Source organism: Cynara cardunculus (assembly GCF_001531365.2).
Source record: "Cynara cardunculus var. scolymus isolate 2C chromosome LG 7, CcrdV1, whole genome shotgun sequence".
Lineage (NCBI taxonomy): Eukaryota > Viridiplantae > Streptophyta > Magnoliopsida > Asterales > Asteraceae > Cynara > Cynara cardunculus.
This window is the reverse complement of record NC_037534.1, coordinates 8,111,440-8,134,525: the sequence shown is the minus strand read 5'-3', so window position 1 is coordinate 8,134,525 and position 23,086 is coordinate 8,111,440. Positions and strand designations below refer to the sequence as shown.

Sequence of the window (23,086 nt, the reverse complement as noted above, 5' to 3'; positions counted from 1 at the left end):
CTTCTCATGAACTATTTCTAAACCAAGCTGAATATTTGCTGGTTCCATGAACCCTAATACTATGCCACAAACCAATTCACACCAGAAATTGGATAACAACGATCTAACATCCAGAAATATGTATGTTGTCAAGGAACACATGTAATAGATAATGCAGTTTGTAATATGCATAGCTATATCCTCCCCAAAATTGCACAATGGATGGTTGCCGGAAGTTTCTCATACAAACCCATCTTAGCTAAATCAAATAGTCATGGCCACACCAATCAGGGAAGAACAAAGACAGTCATGGCTACACTAACCAGAGAACAAAAAAGATTTCATGGCCTTGTACATAGCATCATTGGAGGTAGATGAGATAATAAGGTTAAAGACTGATTGGATGGAACTTAGAAAACAGAGTTCAGGAAACAATGCCAGACTATACGCGCAGTTTAAAACTATAAAGGATAATTATTTAAGCTCTTGCTAAGAAAATCTAAATCGACCTGAATAAAAGCTTTCTCTTTTATGGTTGTGTTGTTCATCCTTGCACCTTCTTCAAGCTTTTCATGCAATGGCTCTAAAACCTTTAGCATTCCCTCAATATTATGTTCACCAAAATACAAACGACTCGCTTCTTCTAGTGCCTCATGCCATGTTTCATGCCAAAGAATGGCAACCCTAATCAACTCCTCCGATACAAGTTGTGCCTTCACATAAACAAAAGTAGTAGTCAGCTTCACACCGGAAAGCGAAAATCAAATGACATTAGAAGTCATCATTGTTATAATTTTTCCAAGGGGTTCCATCGCCTTTGGCAAAAAAAAGTCACTGATAATTTCACCTGATCCACCAAAACACCGCTGTGCTGCCTAACTTTGTCAACCACTTCCTGAGCTGCAGCTTTACGTAAATTGCTTATTGACTTACAAGCCACAAGAAGGGGGTACATAAGAGCCTGCAACAGAATTTGAATTAGAACAGTGTATGTGCTTAGAATTGAAAAAGTAACAGTTGACGTAAAAAAATGCTTCTGCCAGGTTGCAATCTAGCTAATGTGTTCCATGTCCCTTGGCTGTGAAGAATTAAAACCTCAAAATTTTTACTATACATATCAAGGAAAGGCTGAAAAACTGAACAATTAGCCTTTACAAGGCATGCCATTTCAGCCAAGTTCCCATTCCTCGACTATTATATGCTGCAACACACTTTCCAGAATTTAATTGTCCAAACAGTAAAGAGATGGTGTTTTCCACAATGGGTTTAAACAAGGGCACCACCCTAAAACAGCGCGATTTACCATCCCCATGATTGCCATGGGACCGACTGGGGGAGGGGGACTGCAGAGGGTAGCATAAACCCTTTTCCACAACTATGCTATTTAAATATTTCAACTTATCATCAAAAAAGTAAAGATACAACCACCATATATATATGCCGGATGCAGAAAAGCAATAGTTTGGAGACATATGCCAAGTTAGATCAATAATAATGCAATGCCGCAAAGCAAAATAGCATCATGATGGAAGCAGACCTGTGGATGGCTCTGTCCTATGCGAACCAGAAGAGATTGTATTAGTTCTCTCACGGCATGATTGTTTGAATGTATTCTGGCAATAATCTGAGGTAAAACAACCAACCACGTGTTGATATTAACATGTGAAAATCCTTTTTGTAATGCCATTTGAACCTCAGCAGTAGCTCCATGGTTAAACCACAAGGTGAGAAGCCGAAGGATATCCTATAAACCAGAAAAGTAACTCAAAAACTTTAGATATATATGGAGATCATGGATAAGGATATTATGATTCTTATTGTGAGTAACATACGGAATTCTAGTAGAAATTACAAAAGCACATTACCGCTTAAATCACTTTATTTATCACACCCAACAAATGGGTAAAACAAAGATAAACAGACTAAACAAGCATAAAGTTCACCAAATTGAAAACCAAATATATAAGGATCTGTAAGACATAAAGTCCTCACCAAGGTAATGACTCACCTGCAAACTATCATCTACCCCCTTAGCATGTGCTGCGCAAGCTATAGAATGAAAATATCCAGTGACTGCGGCTACTACAAATTGTGCAGCGAAATTAGGAAGACCTCTTAAAGTGTAATGAGACATCACTGCTGTATTGAACAGGGCCCAAGTATGCCACGCTTTCGCCCACTTTGTGTCACAATGAGTCGCATGCCTGAACGAGCTAAGAATTTCTAGAACATAGACGATAGATCATCAGAAGAGATAATAATTACAGCATCTCATGTAAAAAAACTCAAAATTTATCTGCATCAGAATGACTACCTTGTATAGAAGCATCATCCAGACCAGGGGAAAGAAACCACTGCCATGTTCCGAGTTTCAGATATACACGTGCCATAAGGGATACATTTGGAACGCCAACCAAGCCACTCGGTGTAGATGCTTGAAGACCAGATGTAGTTGAAAGCTCTATGGCTAGATCCTAAAAACGAATAAGAGGCAAAAGCAGTAAAAATAGCATGCTGACGACTAATTCTAAGAATATTGTTTGTCTGAAGTAGATAATGTAATCAGAAAGTGGTTTTATTAGCAAGTTCCAAAAACTAAAATAAATGATTAACCTACCTGCAGCCTAGCAAAAGCTTCCTTGCGCTTTTGGTCCTCCCCTAGCGACCATTGGTATTTTAAGTATGCAAGCATTACTTGCGGAGGCCCATGATATCGTAGAGTTTCAGGAGTTGTTTCTGGGTCAAACTAAAAAAATAGTAATAAGTTAATTACAGAAATAAGGGGGAGAACACCTAATCTGGTATCTAAATTACTTCAATAAACAAAAAAAGTACCAACCTGCAAGAGTTTAATTAAAGTGGATTTCGCTTGATTAATCCTACCACTTTTTCGGCAAAGTGAAGCAAATTTCAACCAGGTTTCACTATCTTCTGTAGGAGGTAATACAAGTGACCTGACTACCAAAAGAGCTTGCCAAACCTATAAATCAAAACTTTCAAAACCTTCATCAAAAGCAGAGACTGAACAGGAGCAACCATCCAGAAGATAAAATTGAAATGGATAGGTAACTAAAAACAATAGTTTATCATAGGATCTATCTCACTCCCTGCCCACCTATATAAGGCAACATGTCCATAAACCAGAGTCATGTGACCAACCACCAAGGAATAGAACTTATCAAACATCTCTACATTAATCAAGAGCAAAACGGAAAAAAAAAAACAGAAGAATCACAAAACTCTCAGAACCAACATGGCATTGGAACGATGAACAGATAACAAGACTTTCACAGATAATTTTACAAGTAACTAAGGATATTGCGATACAAAAACAACGTCAGTGGACGTGCATATTCTTGAACCACGTGCGTATCAGGCTAAATTGATAACTAAATTATTTATAGGAACTTGGCAATGCAGTTGGTTTGAGCTCAATAAAACACATTAGTTTCGATACAACATCACAAACAGTATTCTTTAAAAGAGGCACTGTCCATGTTTATATTAACTGTCAAGTACGACATCTACCAATTAGCAAATCCACAGATTATTTAACTTACACATCTGTGGTAAAATTGAGATCCATACGTATCAGGTAATGCATGTCCTAAATTTTATTGGCATACCTCGACATTCCGTTTTGTGCCTTTAATACGCTCTTTCCACATGTTCCGGATGAGCGCCCTTCGCCCCTCAGCAACAGAGTTAACAACTGGAAGAGTACAGTAATCAATGACCTGTCACAAATGATAATAATAGGAATATCAAGCTTTAGAAATTAGAACACCAAATCATATGAAAGCAACATAACAGAACTTCAGAAAACGTTTGATGAAAATACCTCCTCTAACTCTGACAACTGTTGAACACGAACCATATTGCTGTAGGCTCGTTCATAGCTCTCAAGAACCTACATATTAGACCATAGTCAGCAAAGAGAAATCCAAATATAAATTCCATGCATGACAAATTACCACTTCAATTTTCCCCCTATTTCGTGTCTTTAGGAACTTCATGATAGCTTTTGTACTCCTATACCAATTCAATTATTTGCATATACTTGGTCATTCGTGGAAAAACTGCAACCTAGTGACAAGTTCGCTCGTCAATCCTTTTATGGTAATGGGTTTGAATCACACTTCATCCCACTTTGCTGAGATTGATAATACTTCAAGATTAATCTACCCACACTCAATTTAAGTGCTTTATGTAGTATAAGAGCAAGGAGTGCATGTATATGTGAATCAAAATAATCAATGCAAGCTTATGCAGAACAACATAATTCAATTATTCAATGTGATATCAATGTTTGGAAGAAAAATGTAACATAAAAGCGTACTTATAAAATTAACAGGTTTGTACCAAACAATAATCTATAATACACCATAAATGATATCAGACATGAAAATACTAGATCGTATAAACATTGGAGCAGCTTCTAGACCAATAGGCTTTTGTCCCAAGTCCCAACAGTACCAAGTACGGCTGTTCAACCTTTAGGTTGTGAGCTCAAGTCTCTATAGAGACATAAGGGAGTGAGTTTATTTTCCATTGCAAAACTATAAAAAGCAACTTCTAGAAATTCCAAATCATGCAATGACATTCAATGCAGAACTTATCCAAATCAGCACACACAAGAATCAGAATCGACAATCTAATACCAGTCCCTCTATTGGAAACTCAGACATTAGTGATGGAAACCCCTTGGTTCCAGCCAAGCTACTGTGGTAACTGATGAATTGAATAAAATGAATTGGCTACCAGGTCATTTGCACTCGAGTGTAGAATTAAAATGATAAACACATGAACACATATGATTCTATCAAAAGTGAATGGACAAGGTACATCTCAAGCATGCATATGCTTTTGCTGGTCCCAATCTTTACATGTTGCACATATCAATAGGTGGGTGCATACATTTGTGCACTGGCAGTGCAGAAAATAGTACATGGTTGCTAGGGAAACCATAGAAGTTATAAGAAACTAACCAATGCAGCCAGCTCAGTTGCCAAACATTTCCTTGCTCTTTCAACATATTCACGTGCTTCATCATACTGTAAAATTAAAAAAAAATAAGTATGAAAAACATCCGAATGAACAATGTGGTGAATAAATCCAGATTCCAGACAGTACCTTCCCCCTACGAACTAATAGGACAGCCCTGAAGAATGTACCATTGCTGCCTCCATCACCTGTGGCAGCAGTGTTCCCCAACAACCTGAGTTTGGTTTCATCACCATCATCCAGTTTAGATACGTATTCTGCCATCTGATCCCACTCGCCCATGTTCCAGGCAGCGTTAGCGGCCTGAGAGAAAAGCAGAACACGATAAGACTATTACAAAAGCAAGCAAGGATAGTCATGTGAAGTTATCGACAGACCATTGGTGCCATTTCTAATCGAGCAGCTGGCTCTGCAGGTGTCCAAAATTCCCTACATAGATTGTTAAGTTCTTCCCATCGAGCCAGTGCGGCAAGGCTCCTCATCCGTCCTAATGACAGGTGAATGACGAAACATTTTAATTAGATACTTTAAAATGATAAAAGATATATATTACACACTACGTAACTCGGTAAATTACAAGAGAGGTAAGTATATATGCATTGAAGCCTTGCACAAAGTAACTATAAAAGCCTCAAGAGAGAAAAGTGTGGACTGTTAGAACATAAATACATTTTCTTCCTAATACACCGAGAAAGTGGAAACGGGACTCAAGCCCTGTGCCATGTGAATGGAAAAGAATTCGACACCCACAAGGCACTTATTTGGAAAGAAAAAAAAGTAAGGGGCTGACAAGCATAAAATTCCACAAGGCAATGTGGTTGTCAAGAAGAATAATAACAGTAACAGGTAAATCTGGGGAGACAAATTGAAACCAGCTGGATTTAGCCTTTGGACGTACAATTAATAGCGGAAAATTTTCCAAGGGGAGCATTAGAACACTGTAGGTGAAGATCAAGTCAATAAATGAAATGTTCAAATCTAAAAGAAACAAATGGAAGTGCCGATAAAATTACAAGAAGATAGGCGGAACAAAATAACAACCACAAGTTCAAAGAAGGATGAGCATGTCGATCTAAGCGTGTAGAAACCAAAAAGTACATTACAAATTCAAATTATGGAGAAGTTTCAGGATTTCGAGGGCAGAAGGCTTGAGGCGTCGATGTTCAATGGAACAACTCCGAACAGGTGGATCGTGAAGACTGAAAATGTCCATGCATACGGGAGGGCATCGGCATACCGCTCTGATGGAGTTCCAGAAGAAAAGGTATAGATCGCTTGCAAGATATGATCCAAGACAAGTTTGTTGCATTTAGGAATAAAGATCATTGAGCGATAGATATAGTTTCTGTAGAGACTAGTTATTTGCTTTCAAACATTGTTGGGGAAGAAGGATGAAGCTCTCTCTTTTGGGAAGGAATTGAAGAAAGAATGCAAGACCTTAAAACAAAGCTCCAGTCTTTTAAAAGTGTTGAATCTGTAAGAATCGTTCGAGAAATTGGATGAAAGAGGAGTGAATCAATTACTTTTCTTTTTCTTTCCACCTTAAGAACAAGGTGAATTTTTTTTGTTGGATGGGGGGAGTATTCTTGGGCTGAAATAGGAGTACGTAGTCAAGTGAAACTAAAAGTAAAGCGATGGGGTGTTTTAATTAACCTTATTTAGCTGTTAAAGTGATTGAGTCAGGAGGGAAGGTAGCAGTTAGTCTGTTAGTTATGTAAGAAGCTGAGATGCACCAAATAATATGAGGTCACTTCACAGTAGCATGAACTTTTTTTGAAAAAAACAAATCAATCGTTTTGCTCTACAAAACTCTAGATTAAGATGTCAACAAGAGAATGTTGGTGAATATATGCTCCTCAATCTAAAGCAACAAAATTACTTGACAAGCCCATAGCACATAAAATACTAAAAATTCAGAACATCACAAAAAAAAAAATACCTAGTGTAGCGTCCAAAATTAAATGTTGACTTGACGCCTGAGCAGATTTTGCTGTGTATGCCTTAAGGGCATCATCCCACCGCTGCAATTTTTCATACCTTGTATTTGCAAGCAACATGTGAGAAGAACTTTTGCAAGACCAACATAATAGTAATAGGTTAAAATATGAAGGCACGAGTAATTTCAGAATCCACGATTTACCATGATTCCTTCAGTTGCACATCTAAACGCTGTTGAGCGTAGGTCAATATCCCAACTGCAGCCTAAATTCATAAATATGTCAATACTCCATAACAAAGACAACGATATTACAAGGACATTGGAGGTAGACAATAATACCTATTAGCTTAGCATATGAAAAACCAGAGAAGTAGAACTATAGAAAATATATGATATATATACATATGCACCTCATGTTGATGTAACTGATTATTTATATGAATGAGTGTTTCAACTACAGCAACAGGGTTCGCGTCCATCTTCTTGGAAAGAGCACCTTCAAATTCCATCTCTTTGTAATGCAAAGCCTTGGCAAATGCTCGGCACTGCCACATTAAGACGCATCTAAGCAAAACTATGCTTAGAAAAATAGAACAGAAACTTATAGGAAGGAGTTTCTCATCAAACCTTTTCAGCAAGAGCACCAAGGAGACGAATGTCGATAGGAAGGGGTTTCTCATCATGTTCCATGAACTCTGCCTGTAAAAATACTTGTTGTCAATTGATATTAAGAATTAGATGCAAACAAATTATAGACAACGAGTTAACTGTCATATAATCTTCTTGGTTATCTTTCTCTAAAAAAGATGGTGTCATGCAGCGAGAATTAATATTTCATATTATATAGCAACATAATTCAAAAAACTTGCATGTGCACCAAGGGAAACCAAAACATGAACTGAAAGATATTCATGGAAATCCACCAAGAATCTTAACCAAGATCAAGTGGATTTCAGTAAATTATACCATGTGTCTTCGGTTCTTATTAACCCTATGTGCTACGATTCTACATGACTGCATAATAAATATGACAACGGTAAACAATGTCTTGATTTCCCTTTGCCATGGTGGTCAAATGTCAGCGTCGGTACACAGGTGAATATATTTACCACTGTCCAACCACTACACGGGCCAAAAGATCACGGAATATTACAAAAGGATAAATGCAGACACATACTGTCGCAAAGTATGGATTTCTGCAGAGAGATCACAATAGTTGGTAAGTGAAGGTATTAAGATTAGATGCAAGCAAATTATAGGCAACAAGTTGACAACTGTCATGAAATCTTCTGGGTTATCTTTCATCAAAAATGACATGGTGTCATGCAGGGAAAATTAATATTTCATACGTAGCAACATAATTCAAAAAACTTGTGTGTGCACCAAGGGAAACCACAACATGCACTGCAAGATATTCACGGAAACGCATCAAGAATCTTAACCAAGATCAAGTCGATTTCAGTAAATTATACTATGGTTTTTCAGTTCTTGTTAACCATATGTGCTACGATCCACATGACTGCACAATAGATAAGACAAAGGTAAACAATGTCTTATTTTCCCTTTGCCATGGTCAAATGTTGGTTTCGGTACACAGGTGAATATCTATACCACTTTCCAACCACTTCACGGCCAAAAAATCATTGAATACCAAAAAGGATAATGCAGATACATACTGTCACAAAGTATGGATTTCTGCAGAAAGATCACAAAAGTTGGTAAGTGGTTAGTCCTGAGCCAAATGAAGGGACAATTAATCAAGAAGTACAGATTTCTGCAGAAGGATCACAATATCACATGCTTTCCAGTGTTCCATTTAACTCCATGAAGATATGCCACCACTTGACTAAAAGCATCCACATGTGTCACCAATATTAATCTCCAACAACAAATATTAAAGACGCACACCACCAAGCAAACTAATTTTACATGTTCCACAATATGTTTAATAGCAATCAGAACTAAAAGTTACTTGTACTGAAAAGGTCACAAATGGTTAGAAGAGAACATTAGATACCAAAATAAAGCCTGAAGGGTGCATCCACTATCTTTGCAAAAGAAGTTTCAAGTTTTATACGTTACTAAGACTCAATCTACAAGCAAATACATTTTCAGCTGCAAATCTATTTCCAAAGCAACCAATAACAGCCCATAACTCCGTTAAGATGCAATATCTTGAAGATTAGCACTCTTCAGTGGCAGAAGGGTATTACAAAATCGACAATTTCAACAAATAAGAATATTCTTCTTTATTAAAATTTAAGACATCCCTTTTAGAGTTTAGATGAATCAAAAACAAATTGACAGAAAGATTATTGCATTGGCCTACTGCTTTGTGACTAAGCTCAACAAACTGCATCAAACGTGTCATGTTTTCGGTAACAAATCATTTTAAGATATTTTAAATAAATTGCACAAGTTATCTCTACACCAATTTCTTGGTATTTGGAATATTAATAAGCATATAATGTGACAAAGCATGCATCCAGTTTAAGGTGTACTTTCGTCAAAGCTCCAACAACTTCATATCAAAAGCAGCATTGAAAACTTCCCACTTGAAAAAGTTACCAACACAAAAGGACAGATGGTCATACCAAGTTAAGTAATGTAGCAAGAATTTCAGGAGGTATATTAGGTGAAGAAAATGCCATCTCCAAACTGCGAACAAGTGCTTTTTGACTAGACTCATGGAGTTGTGACCAGCAGCTAACAAATCCTGCTGCAAACAGCTCTCGTCCAACAAACGGCTGCAAACAATTATGGTTACAACTGAATTTCAATAGACATTTATTTACACCAGTATCCATTCAGCCACACCTGTAATTGTGCAAGCCTAGCACACGTTCGTAGAGCTGGAGAAGGTGATTCCTTTAGTAATTCAATGCTGAAATGTCTCATCCATTCAGCCCAATCTTCTTTTGTGCTACGCTGAGAAGCTTCTCCAGCAGCACGTAATCGACCATCGTTAACCTGTGGGAAACTATGGTTAGCAAAGTAAAATGCTCCCCAGGGACTAATACCTGGTGCCTAAATCTTTCATATTTATCCTAACCTCATATGTACAAGATCTATGGAACACTTAAATGACTCGGATCATGCATGGTATTGAAGATTAATGACAACGAGCCACATGCTATTGACTTCAGGTGATGAATAATGACTCACCTCATGCATGATATTGAAAATAATGATTCACCGCACACATGGTGTTGAAGAATAATGATTCGAATGTCACCTTTGATAAGTTATAAGAGGGGTCATATAACTATTGAAATACCTGATGAACTTTGAGTTGTCTGTGCACATCTTCATAAGGATCATTCTCCATATCACTCAAAGGGTCACTAATAACCTCAATAGGAGACTGCCGGATTGACCTTTGTGCGGCCACACTGCCCAAAATCAATGGTATGCGCCTTTGCAACCGCCCCTCAATTTCTTCAAATTCCTTATGCTGAGAGTGGAAATATGTAAAACATTAATTTCTACAAATGCAGGACAATGATTTTCACAAAAAAATACAAGTAAAATAATGATCAGAAAGGAGACCCGCAAGCGATGCTTAAGAAGAAGTTTGTGAATGGATGGAATGAAAATTGAGAAATCCTCGCCAAGAGCATGTGCCAAGCAACAAAGTGCATCAACAGCATCCTTCCTAAGCTCGTCATTTTTTCTGCATACAAGAAGATAATATTGTGAAAGAAATTAATATCATAACTGAACATCATACACACAGAATCCATAGAAGAAAGGAGTCAATGAAGCTGATGCCCAACTTAAACAGAAATGTGGCCAAGATTTCTCTAGCATTTTAAGACTTATTGTCTTTCTTCTCAAAAATAATAAACTCGTATGTCTAATAATAAATAAGAAATTTTTTTGGCAAATCTTTTACCAGTAATGCCAAATTATAAAAATGTAGTTAATTAGATATAAGGATATTATTGATGAGCAGATAGTGCAATTATGATCAGAATAAATAGGAACTGCAGTAACAATGAGCCCATAAACAAAAGAAGAAACAAAACCTTACGTGTAAAACGCTTCAGACACAAGTTCAGGTCCTTGTATTTAATCATAAATAAAAATAATGACAAAACCTGTGGGTGACACACATGATTGGCATCAAATTACCTCTTAGGACAGAAACATACTCTTATACCATAAATTACCTCTTGGGACACGATTATACTCTTATACCTTATGTGGGTGACTAAAACACATAAGTGCTATCCAAGTACAGATCCAAAGACAGTACACAATCACTGAAAGGAGAGATCCGAACACATTTTAACTACAAACATGGTGGTGCACTGGCTCTTTTAGGTTTTACATTCTTATCCTTTTCTTCTTCAAACTAACATCAGAAAAACATTAAGAAAGTATTTTATCTAGACAGTGGATCATGAAAAATAAAATATAGAAACATTCAGACCATCGAGTAAAAAAAGATCGGGAAGGCAATGAGGAACAAGAACAGCACAAAAAGAAGATAAGAAAATAATATAGGGCATAGCTCAAGCTCAAATCACAGCAAACAATCCTGCAAGAATTAACTCCAAAAGCCATGGGGAACGAACATAAGAATGAACAAATATAGAAGATGATTTAATTATCCCACAGCTGAGTAAATGATAATCCCTAGCTAAAGACATATATTCCCAGCATCAAGAATCACAGATAAATTATTGAAAGGTTTATCATATATGCTAGAATTGAGCCTCACTGCAAAACAGAAAATAACACTTGACATCGATAAAACAATGTACCCAAGCAACTAAAATATTGGATAAGTGGGAGAAGTACCAACTCTTTTATTAGACAGGCAACACACAAAAAGGCAAATATTAAGCCTGATTAAGCATTTTAGAGTTGGTCTTCCACCTAAAAGAGATTGCTGATATTCATAAATTTTACACAGAGCCCTGTTTTACCCAGAAAACTAAGCAGAAATGTAATTGTATTACGCAGATGTAACAATGATTAATAATAGCAAGAGCAAGCCACAAGCAGAAACAAATATCAAAAACAAAACTTCAGAGTCCAGAAAGTGGATCTTTCTTCATTAAATTAAATAACCCAATATGAGGCAACCCTGAAGCAGGAACCAAATCTTCAGAGATGTCCTTTCTATTTAATATTCTTTCTATATCATGATTGCTTTACTATTGGCCAATTGTGGATAATCAATAATCAACTATCTCGATACGTTTTTAAGATTTAGAATGAGTTCAAAAAAAGGAAGACGACAAATTATAAATCTTGGAAGCTAGTGTAGCATAAGATGATGAAGCTTATGTGATTCTCATTGCCAAATGCCAAATCAATACAACTGAATCAACGAACACCAACGCATATACCACTTCCCAGCATTCGGGAGGCGATACAAAAATCTGGACTTCCATACTTGCTAAAAGGAGTATAATTCTTCACCAACTGTTGGGAGGGACAGAGCTAGGGTTTTCACTTAGGGACTCCTCTTAAATATAACTATGTAAATACATGAATAAGATAAATAAAAACAAATATATGAAGATATATTGATGAAGTTATCTATAAAAAAAGTAAATGTTTGTAACTACTATAGAAAGTGGAACACTAATCTTCACACATTCAACATTGAATTTGACGAGTTTTCATTTCCTGAACATATTAACGATATATTCATCGTTAATGTCAGTAAATTTTTTATTATCAATATGAATGTAGATAATTTATAATTTTCTATAAGCTACAACTTAAGTTTATATTAATAATATAAAGATGATGAGAAGATTTAGACAAAAAATATCAAGGCACTTATAGAGAGAGAGAGAGACTAAAAATGGGTACCAACCAAATACAATATCTAGTTTTTTCACAGTGCTTAAGGTTTTTTTAGGAGGTTGAGGGTGTGCCTAGGATTATCCTGAGCCAAGGCTGGCTCCCCCAGTGACTGTTGGTCTAGAAGGGTCAAGAACATAACTAACAGAAAGTAGCATATCGTCTGACCTCACTCAGGTTTTATGCAATCTGATTTAGTGACTTTGCAAACAAGATAGGATTTTCATTTATTTATATCCCCCTTATTGAAAGCCAAAATTTCACCTTAATGGTGCCAAGGCCACAGAAGAGGAAGTCCTAGGCATGGTTCTAAACAATGAACAGACTGAACTAAATACATATTTTAAACTTCCAGCTTATGATGCCTGAGTAAATTTGCATGGAGACATGAGTACGAGCCATTTCCACATTCATATAGTTAAAGGTCAATAATAGTTGGGATGGTAACATACCCATCCAATACAAGCTTCAGGTGATGCACAAGTGCAGAAATGTGACCTGTAACCTAATGAAAACAATAGAAGTTGATGGTATTTAGTCAATGTTTATAATCCATATATATCATCATAAAAATCTTATCAAGTCCAAAGACCATCCATTCACCTGAACACGAGGAATCAATCTTATCAAGGTCTTTATGGCAGCACGCCTTATGTCAACAGAAGCATCCACTTTAAATAATCGTATGAGCGCAGGAAGAAGTAGATGCATGTGTTCATCCAATGTCCCTGTAGTACAAAGTTACATTATGGTTTCTGGACTCAAAGCCATCAATGATGTTGTGTTATTTCCACAATCACACTAACCACCAAATACTTCCAAGGTGCGAAGAATGTCACGGACGTAAGTGTAATCATTACACCGTTCTGCATCACTCAGAACTTGAATACAGCATGGGAGAATGATAGGAAGATATCTCCTAAATTCATCATTGAGGGCAAGACAAAGTTGTTCAACTAGGTGCAGGATCTGACAAGGAAGTCAAAAGAGCAGATGCAAACAGTTACATTATTGCACAGTCGAGACCAAGAAATTCATCTTTCTAGCATTTTGCACCGACACAAGTACATTATGCAAAGATAACAATACTAAACAGATAGCGATCTCTTCATCATAAGGACATATTACCGGGGGTCCATGAACAGGACGGTTAGCTGCTGGCAGGCTGAATGATGACCATAATTCCGATATCAGAGAGAGCAACTCTGGTAGATATTTGCGAATGTGCTAGACATGCAACCAAGAATGGTGAATGATCTCCTCATGGCAAAAAACAGTAGTTTTTGTAATCATACAGGCCGAAGTATAATTCTACCTGTCGCACGATCGAAACAAGAGTTCCAAGCTTCCAAGTTATGAACTCCTTCAGACTATCTTCACAGGTACGAATAGTGTGAAAGAAGTCAGGTAAAACCTAGAGATTGAAGAAGGTATATCAGAAAGTCAGCACAAACTATTTAAGAAAGCAAAGAAAGTACAGGACAAGTTTCTAGATCAGTGAAACCGCCGAAAAATTTGATTCATCTAAAACTGTATGTGATATAATAGATTGGCAGAGACAGAATCCATATTTGTGCTGTGCCTTTGGACACTTGATATCAAGCATAAACAATAACATCTTCCCTTTCTTACATCTCACTTTCTCCTATTTTATAAATTCATCACGAGGCAAACCTCGTATAAAATAGTTCGGCAGATGACGACTAGGTAGTTAATCAGTAACAACCTGATGTGTTCCTCTGCTTTAACTTCCTTCACAGTTTAGCAGGATAAAATTTCTACTTTCAGGGAAACATAAACTCTATTTGTTTGCATTTCTAACATGAAGCCAGATTTTTCTAGGTAATGATCATATGACTACAAACTAATAGATCTCCACTTCATTTTGACAGCCTCACTTCCTAACAAACATCTTACATGCTACCTCGGACTGCACCTATCTCCATCTTATCCCCTTATTTTACGCAACATATGATTCTAAAAATGTAGTAAAAACCTTACAAACCCAAAAAAATAAGGAAGAATTATGAACAACACTAGTTCCAGACAAGAGATGCCAAGATCATGAGTAACTTATTCCAAGTCTTGTTAATCTTGTTTAACAGTGATGTAGGTCAGTTCATGCATAAGGCATACATTTTTGTCAGACGATTATTTTAATCAGTACCAAAAAAAGCTCAAGGTGTATGCCTCGAGGTGAGGCCATCCAAATGAATGTATGAGGCGACGCCTCTGCTGCAGTAGACGAGACAGTCACCTCAGGTGGTTGAGGCAGGCCAAGGTGTACGCATCTTTTGTCTCCTGATATAAATTATGAACTTCTAATTAAATTATATCTGAAACCCTACAGCACAGCAGCCATCGACACAGTTTCAGACTCAGAAGGCTATCGATTTCTCCTCTCTCTCTCTCTTTCTCTCACAGCCGCCATCAATTTCTCATCTCTCTCTCTCTCTCACAGCAGCCATCAATTTCTCTCCTCCCTCTCTCTCACAGCAGCCATCGGTTTCTCTCCTCACCTCCCTCCCACACATATTCTCTTCTCCCCTTGCTTCAGCCAGACAGCCCCTACTCCCTATCTCACTGTTTTGCAAAGCCAATACACAAGGCAGCCACACACTCTTCAAAAAGTGACGACTTCTTGATGATTTGATGGATTTAGTTTATGTTTTTGGGACTTATTTGGGCAATTTAAGACTTATAACTAGTAATTTTTTGACTTCCATAGTTCGATATAGAATTATGTGTTGTTTGTTATGCATTTTATGAATTAATTTGTTTTCATTGTTGAAGCGTAGGCCTCAGTCCGCCTAAAGGCTTACACCTCACTAAAGGAAAACAGTTTTCATCTTTTAAAACCTTGGATACACTAGTAACAGTGTAATAAATTGTGATGCACCTATCGTGATTTCTGAGACAAGACAAATAACGACCTTACTTCAATGAACTACCAAAAGAACAGAAAATTTGTGGAAAATTAACATAGTACAGATGATAAATTTACCCATTTTCATGACACCAATAAAAAATTAACCACCCAATTTTGCAAACAGAAGACATGTTTGTTGGTCATAACGGTGATAAAAAGTGCTTGCAGTTTTATATGATGCTATATTGCTTCTGGCTCACAAGCAGGACAAACAAAAATTAGAGTAATGCTTCAAAATTAAAAGCTAAATGAACAAACCTTTGGCAAGTACGGCACACAGCCAAGACCCATCGACTGATCTTGCACATATAAATGAAAAGATATATTAAAGATTGATATGGCAGAAGAATGGTTTCACGATTAATGTATAGCATTCTCCAAGTCAACAAACCTTGAAAATGAACATGAGAGATCCAACAACTTTCTGATGATAACTAGAAAGAGAAGGGTCCCTAAGTATCCGAATTAAGGAATTGATAGCAACCTGAAAATAATAAATGTGAATTACACAACAGGTATCACTCCTTCTTTATTTTATATAATTTCAATCTTACAGTGGAGAAATAATCCTCCGATGTGGCAAATGATGGCCAAAGATCCATGGGCAACTCATTGCTGGACTGTATGTGTGGGCCTGCATCATTGGTCGCACGGTTACCATCACCAAGAGGTCCTGGTAAGGTTTGTTGATTGCGCTTATGAACATGAGGATCCAAAGCACCCATTATGCCAAGAACCTAATCATTGTTTCCAGAGAGTTTCAGCACAAAACCATATACACAACAGCATAGTAAGTTCTCAACAGCATACCTTCAGAACTTCACGACGTGTAGACCATGCCAACTCACCATTCAACAGTTTCAAGAGTAAGCCGAGCAACTGTGGGTACTCGTTATAGGGAGTAATGACATAACTATGGACAAAGACGAAGCAATTCTTGTAAGACATATATATATATATATATATATACACATGGATAAAAACGATACAGCAAACTACTAGTCAAAAGGTGCCACACCTTAACTCAACTAATTCAACTGAATTTTGAGAGATACATATACCACGGCACAAGAGCATCAGCAGCATACCTCACTACTGAGAAAAAATATATCCTACTCCTTAGCTGAGATATTGTTAACCTTTTCCAAAACTCAATAATAGAACCAAAGACCATAGAAGTTATAAATTGGATGTCAATTTGCACTCATAGAACATTTGTATGTTTTCTCTGTACTCTTGGTGCCCCTAATCATCTTTCTTCTGTCCACCACGTTTTGTAGCCAAAACTCAACCAATTAACTAATCATATATAACTCTGGGTTCCATAAATCACAGACACCCTGATGACCTAAGCCAATCATCTTTCAAAATCCGATGTTTGGAGTACTTGTGCATTATGGTGAAAAACTACTAACACACAGTGCATGCAGAAAAGTGCAAAATGGCATCGCATAAGAACAGTGTGTGATGCACATTATATGCAGTTCAAAATATATTGCCACTTCCAAAGCTCAAGATGAAGTAGTCAACATACCCTGTGCTCTGTACAACCTGGCCAAGAGTTGCAACAGCAACCTCACGTTTAGTAGCAGCAGCTCCATCCAGTAAAGCTTCAACAATCCTTGGCATAAGTTCAGGAATATATTCTCGCATAGCAAAACCACCCTGAACATACAGGTGAGAGTGAGCAAAATGCACCGCATAAGGATAAGATCTGCTCGGACTACTCAGCCATGTTAAGACACCACGCTCAAACACAAAAACAAAATATAAAGCACAGCAAGACACAGCAAAATGCTCGGAGACTACTCAACCATATATTACGGCATAGCAAAATCACCCTGAATATACAAGTGAGAGTGAGCAAAATGAACAGCATAAGGACAGGTTCTGCTAGGAGACTACTCGACCATGTTAAAACATCAAAGCTCAAGAAAAGAACAAATAACACAGATGTGCAGGTTCTTACCTAAGACTGCGTTCAAAAATCATATCCGTTCAAGAATAAGAAAGATCACCAAAAGCAAAAGAGCTAACATACTACAAGGAGTAGCCTGGCTCAATTGCACCAAGTAAAAAAATGTAAATGTCAATGGAAGAATAGTAAATAGAAAAAGAAATATAAAAATAAAACTCAAACAAAAGTATATGTAAATGGAGCAAACATCAAGAGATTCCGAGTATGGAATATTTTTTTCCTTTAAGAGAATAAAAAATTGCAAGAATATCCTTAACAAGAAGCATGTACAAGAGATGGCAAAACATATGCCAGGTAAAGAACCGTCTCTCGGAAGTTGCAACTAAATATATTTACAAAAAATATTGACGATTGACACTTGATCCAAATGCACCAGAGAACCAAGGCTCAACAAAGTCTACAAAAGCATGGCTGTGTTCTCTCAGAACCCAAGTCGCTCCCATCGCATGAAATTGAGACAGTGAACCACTAGGTGTATGATTTATAGAAGACCAAGCACTGTGAGTCTAAAGACATGAGGAATAAGAAAATATGAGAACGGACACAAAAAGGATGCCGCTAAAATGTCTTGAAGATACTGGAAAACATGAAACCATGAGTCTCAAACCATAAAGCACAAGAGAAAAATGGCCATAATACTATGTGGTCTGAGATGCCCTGAAGTATCCTTAGAGAAAAATTTCCAAGCCCATTTCATTTTACTTTCCACTTTACATGTGAGATGCCATATCTCTCCATTCTACATATTTGTGAAATTTAGTTTGGAGTACTTTGATGGAACAGTCGTGTCCAACATATTATGATCACATGCAATTTTCTTTGTATGCAGTTAGAAAATTAAGCTCTCTCCCTCTTTTCTCTAATTTGAATGCAATGGAATTTTTAATCCCACAACCAGCAGATCCAGCATACATGAAAGGTTAACAGTGTAGCTGTCATTGCAGACTTTGAGGTCAAACAAGCCTTTCTTCCGATAAATGTAAGAGCAGGCCAAAGAAAGAATCTATAGAGAGAGAGGTTTGTCTCCTAATAGAAGGGAACAACTCCAGGCATACGTGGATCAAGCATGGAGCACCGAAAACTAAGTAAACGTCACCGAAAGATGGTAACATAGAGATAGAAATTCAATGCTATTCAAGAACTAATATATCAATGATATTAAAAACAAAAATTTGATAGAATACCCACCTATTTTCAAAGATGGAAACTCATATAATTACATAAAAAAGATGTTTATGTGCATAAAGTGCTTTAGCAGTGATCTTTATAGCCTGATCAGTGCAGGAAAGAGAAACAGAGTTAAGCTTACTTCATCATGATAAGTTGAAATTTCCACTAATAAAACTTCGAGAAAAGAAGACCAAGCTATGATGAAACCAATATTTAATGTCTTCACCACATCAAATATCATGTAACAAAATAAAACCTAGAAACAATGAGTGCCATCAAGAAGCCAACACAGATAACCTACCACTCTAGCAAGATCCCCCACAGTCACAAGAACCCCACTGATGATGCCATTGTTTGCATTCACTCCGGTTGTTCCTTCACATAGTTTAGCCAAAAGTGCCTGGAAGAAACTACTTGAGATATAGAGCAAATTGATAAGTAAACAAATAATATACAAGACTATTAGGAACCTTGTGTATTGGAGCAATATATGGAAGTATAAGTCGTTCACAACTGCGAATCAGACAGCCTAACAACTTTGCACTCTCTTCTCGGCATTTGCTATCAGCACTGTTACATGAACATCAATAACAGTAAAGTCATCAGATTATACCCCATTTCAAACATCTATAACGTGGTGATAAAACAATTCATTTAACCTTTGCCCAAGATAAGTTAACAACTGAATAAGGTGACGCCGAAGTGCTGGAAACACATATGCTGGATTCTTTTCAGATAATCTACCAGCCACTGATATTGCATACTCCCGAACTTGAAGATCCTAGCAGATATCCAGATAAACCAATAATATTAGCTTGCCTGCTCAAACATTAGGCAATGGCATTCTCAATTTCAAGTAGCTGAACAAACGATTCCGTAAGTTCTACAAATACGAATTATTTGAATAAACACAACTCAGGCTCTGTCCAAATTACTAGAAGTCAGATTTGAGAAATAATAAGAATATTCAAGAAAAAATCACTTTAATAAATGCAGTCAACATTCATGAAGAATCCATGCACATGGTTGCCACTAGAGTCCATTTCTAGACACTACCAATAATGCAGCTAAAAAAAGAGAAATACACCTGAATTCCATTTGCTGAACTTCCAGTCCTACCCGACTCTTCAGATAACATTAGACAATTAACATTTTACATGACTTGCATACCATACTGGCTTTTAATAGATGCAAGAATGACAATTACATTCAGTGAGCACCGTTAAGCCATAGCAGGCGAAAAAATTTATTGAATTTTCGCAAATAAAGTGACAACCATGCATACTGCTAAGTGGTTAATTTTCTCATTGAGTATGCAGAGTATTATGTGAGCAATGGAGGAAATAATTCCTAGACTAGCAGCCTATAGATAACATAAACTGGTAAAAACAATGAAAAGAAGCAATGATGTCCTCCGCGGTTATGAGTATGGCCTACAAAACTCTGATACAAACCCAGAATGTCCTCCTCTAAACTGTCAATAGACTGGAAAGCTATAAGATAAAGAACAACTTCATTCGTTTCATTGTTAGTTAATCTTGTTCCTGATAATTAAGAAAGAACAAGTTTTTCATTTAGTTACATTGCACCATACACAAGGAAATGGGATCTACTAAGCATTACATAAACTTTACACATCCGGCTGAGTTATGATCAATGACTGTAGAACCTCTATTGTTTTTCCCCACTCCTCGACTTGGATTTATTGTAGCCAAGAACACATACGCAATTGTACTTGGCAGAGTCCCAGGCTTTGGCATATAAAACATGTGTTGAACAACATACAACAATCCCCCCCCCCCAACAAAAAAAACATAGACACATTTCATAACTTTGACTTGAATAGATTTTTACGCTGAATAAACATATATGAAAAGTTTCAATGTACCTCATCATTTAAAGCAGCAAATATAGCCGTCAAGCTATCAGCTTGTGCTAAGAAATCATCAAACCCTCCATTCCCATGCAAGGAAGAGAAGATTGAGTTCCGGACAGTAACATCAGCATCTGCTACAGCTGCAATAAGGAGCTTCTCCACAATCTGCAGTGGCAGCATTATTTAATAGTCTAATGTACCGTTATATGCAAATTATCAATTAAGGTAATATCAGTGTCATCATCAGATGTACTAATATCATGTCATTACATTCCACAATAGTTTTGCACTTAGCTATAAAAAGCCATGAAGACAATAAAATATAACAGGAAGACACAACATCCTGACAAATATAAGAACACCTCCCAATAAACTTTGGTGTTTAACAATCGCCTATTTAAGTACTAAGAAGAAAAGGCAATCTAAATCATGAAAATCACCATGACAAACACAACTAACATTAAATGAAAGAAAGCAAAAGATAATCAGAAGACCAAAAAGAACACTTCAATCCCTAAATCATGCACAGAATATCAACCTAACGGTTAAAATCCCAGATTGACGATCTTGATTGCACCGTTGTTGATGTAACAAAAAAAGAATCTAATTACAGGAAAAATTGTAAGGCCAAACAGTCATATCCTAACCATTAATCAAAGCCTAACCAAATTGCAAAAACACGTCAAATATCGAGTTCCTCTTCCACTAAATCATAGCTCATAATATCATTAAAATGCCAATATAATAACAAGGGTATGCCCAGCTTTCCTTGATCAAATCATATCTTAACTACCTGAAGTGTTTAGTGCCTTGAACCTGAATGGCTGGATATACAGTTGCAATCCCTCCATGAAAAATTGGAGGGCATAACCAACAAAAACCATGCTGCAAATTAGAAGTTGCCGACACAGTGGGTGGAGGCCACCCACCTTAAGACACAAGTGGCATGATAAAATGAAAACTGAAGTAATACCCAAGACTTACCGACAAGCCTTAGCCACACAAAAGAACTCCTATCCATATACCATATAATAGACCACACACAGGGTAGAGAGCAGCCATAACAGTGGAACCAAGCAATTTGACATGAACTTTTAGCTTTATGAACCATTTCCAATATATTAATCCGTTTCAGCATAAAGGAGCAGAGGATATTGGGAAGAAAGAGAGACACTGCTATTCTTCCTAGTTAGTTTAAACATAAGATAGCTGATTGCATTTTGATGATGCTTTCATATGATTCACAAACTCTCCACCCTCTGAACACCAATTGGCTGAAGCATATTAAATATCTGTCTTTAGTAGTAAAAGTATAAATAGTAATCTAAAATGATATATTTACAAAATAACATCATTCTGTTCTCATGCTCATTTCACTTTGGAAGATATATTCTTGTATCAAGCAACATATCTAGACATTGTGCTTGTTCACAGCAACCAAAGAGCAGCAATTTGGTTTAAATGACTGGAGAAAGATTTGAAAACCACTTTATAGTTTATGATACAGAAGAATAAGATAATCAAACCTCTTCTATTTGGCGCCTTCGTTTGCCCCCAGCTCGACTGGACCTACTAGGACTGAATTGTGTCATTGAAAAGGAATTTACAACTAATTTGCAGCAGCAAAGAGCAGCGTCCTTCCGTGTGGCTCCATCATCATCTTCCAAATAAACTATGACCGATTCTCTTGCAAACTCAAGAAGATCGTGACCCTACATGCAAAAGAGTATGACATTAAATGATAGGAAACTAGTTTTGCATATTGAACAGCTAAATATTACCTTGAAATTGAAACGTGCGAGTGTTTGTAATGCAAGCTGCTCCAGAGCAGAACCACTAAGTTCTGAAACTTGTTGCATGTTGCTAGCCATGTTTCCTCGACTGGGAGCTACAGATGTCCTCGTATGGGCATTTTGGGGTTTTGAAAGAACTACTGAAATGCTTTCAAGCAACCGATCTTGGATAGTAGGCAGTAATGACGGAATGCTGAGACAACCATAATTATTATTGGTCAGAACCCCTCATGAAAAGCAAAACTAAAAGACACGAACTGCAGGGGTTTCTGTAAAACAAGCATACCTGATGGTTATCTGCTCAAGTGCTTCTACTAGTACTGAAGAAAGACCGGCGGAGAACATGGCATCCAAAAGACTGCAGACATGAGTTTCCATGGCAGGACCCATGGCTTTTGCGATGTTCCCAACACAAGCCAAAGCCTCAAGTGAGGGTCTGCCTCTACGAGGAGCAATCTGCGGATTCAGCAAATACAAATACCTTGATACATTTGTGTACCAGATAGGCTTCCAGAAATCACGGGAATCCCCAAACAGATAACATGAATGTTTAAAACTGATCAGTATAAAGGCAGCAAACAGAAATAACTCAAAT

The 23,086-nt window shown here is 37.0% G+C and overlaps 1 protein-coding gene across 5 annotated transcripts in view; it reads right to left on the bottom strand.

The window, feature by feature from the left end:
* The window catches only part of LOC112515141 (serine/threonine-protein kinase TOR), a 48,692-nt gene that overhangs the window by 7,182 nt on the left and 18,424 nt on the right, over positions 1 to 23,086 (bottom strand). For all 5 annotated transcript variants that reach the window (XM_025121815.1, XM_025121816.1, XM_025121818.1 and 2 more), the window contains 37 exons: positions 22,778 to 22,947; positions 22,480 to 22,684; positions 22,225 to 22,410; positions 20,711 to 20,863; positions 19,482 to 19,603; positions 19,293 to 19,392; positions 19,124 to 19,222; positions 17,209 to 17,339; positions 16,485 to 16,587; positions 16,229 to 16,411; positions 16,066 to 16,158; positions 15,933 to 15,968; positions 14,061 to 14,159; positions 13,874 to 13,972; positions 13,552 to 13,714; positions 13,349 to 13,473; positions 13,198 to 13,250; positions 10,472 to 10,595; positions 10,200 to 10,376; positions 9,740 to 9,892; positions 9,517 to 9,669; positions 7,550 to 7,621; positions 7,333 to 7,467; positions 7,124 to 7,185; positions 6,923 to 7,020; positions 5,361 to 5,470; positions 5,113 to 5,286; positions 4,968 to 5,033; positions 3,821 to 3,889; positions 3,606 to 3,716; positions 2,819 to 2,959; positions 2,597 to 2,725; positions 2,294 to 2,453; positions 1,988 to 2,202; positions 1,517 to 1,723; positions 827 to 940; positions 489 to 692 (listed from right to left, as the gene is read on the bottom strand). In XM_025121815.1, coding sequence (XP_024977583.1) covers positions 489 to 692; positions 827 to 940; positions 1,517 to 1,723; positions 1,988 to 2,202; positions 2,294 to 2,453; positions 2,597 to 2,725; positions 2,819 to 2,959; positions 3,606 to 3,716; positions 3,821 to 3,889; positions 4,968 to 5,033; positions 5,113 to 5,286; positions 5,361 to 5,470; positions 6,923 to 7,020; positions 7,124 to 7,185; positions 7,333 to 7,467; positions 7,550 to 7,621; positions 9,517 to 9,669; positions 9,740 to 9,892; positions 10,200 to 10,376; positions 10,472 to 10,595; positions 13,198 to 13,250; positions 13,349 to 13,473; positions 13,552 to 13,714; positions 13,874 to 13,972; positions 14,061 to 14,159; positions 15,933 to 15,968; positions 16,066 to 16,158; positions 16,229 to 16,411; positions 16,485 to 16,587; positions 17,209 to 17,339; positions 19,124 to 19,222; positions 19,293 to 19,392; positions 19,482 to 19,603; positions 20,711 to 20,863; positions 22,225 to 22,410; positions 22,480 to 22,684; positions 22,778 to 22,947 — 4,794 coding nt within the window. The remainder of the gene's footprint in view (positions 1 to 488; positions 693 to 826; positions 941 to 1,516; positions 1,724 to 1,987; positions 2,203 to 2,293; positions 2,454 to 2,596; positions 2,726 to 2,818; positions 2,960 to 3,605; positions 3,717 to 3,820; positions 3,890 to 4,967; positions 5,034 to 5,112; positions 5,287 to 5,360; positions 5,471 to 6,922; positions 7,021 to 7,123; positions 7,186 to 7,332; positions 7,468 to 7,549; positions 7,622 to 9,516; positions 9,670 to 9,739; positions 9,893 to 10,199; positions 10,377 to 10,471; positions 10,596 to 13,197; positions 13,251 to 13,348; positions 13,474 to 13,551; positions 13,715 to 13,873; positions 13,973 to 14,060; positions 14,160 to 15,932; positions 15,969 to 16,065; positions 16,159 to 16,228; positions 16,412 to 16,484; positions 16,588 to 17,208; positions 17,340 to 19,123; positions 19,223 to 19,292; positions 19,393 to 19,481; positions 19,604 to 20,710; positions 20,864 to 22,224; positions 22,411 to 22,479; positions 22,685 to 22,777; positions 22,948 to 23,086) is intronic.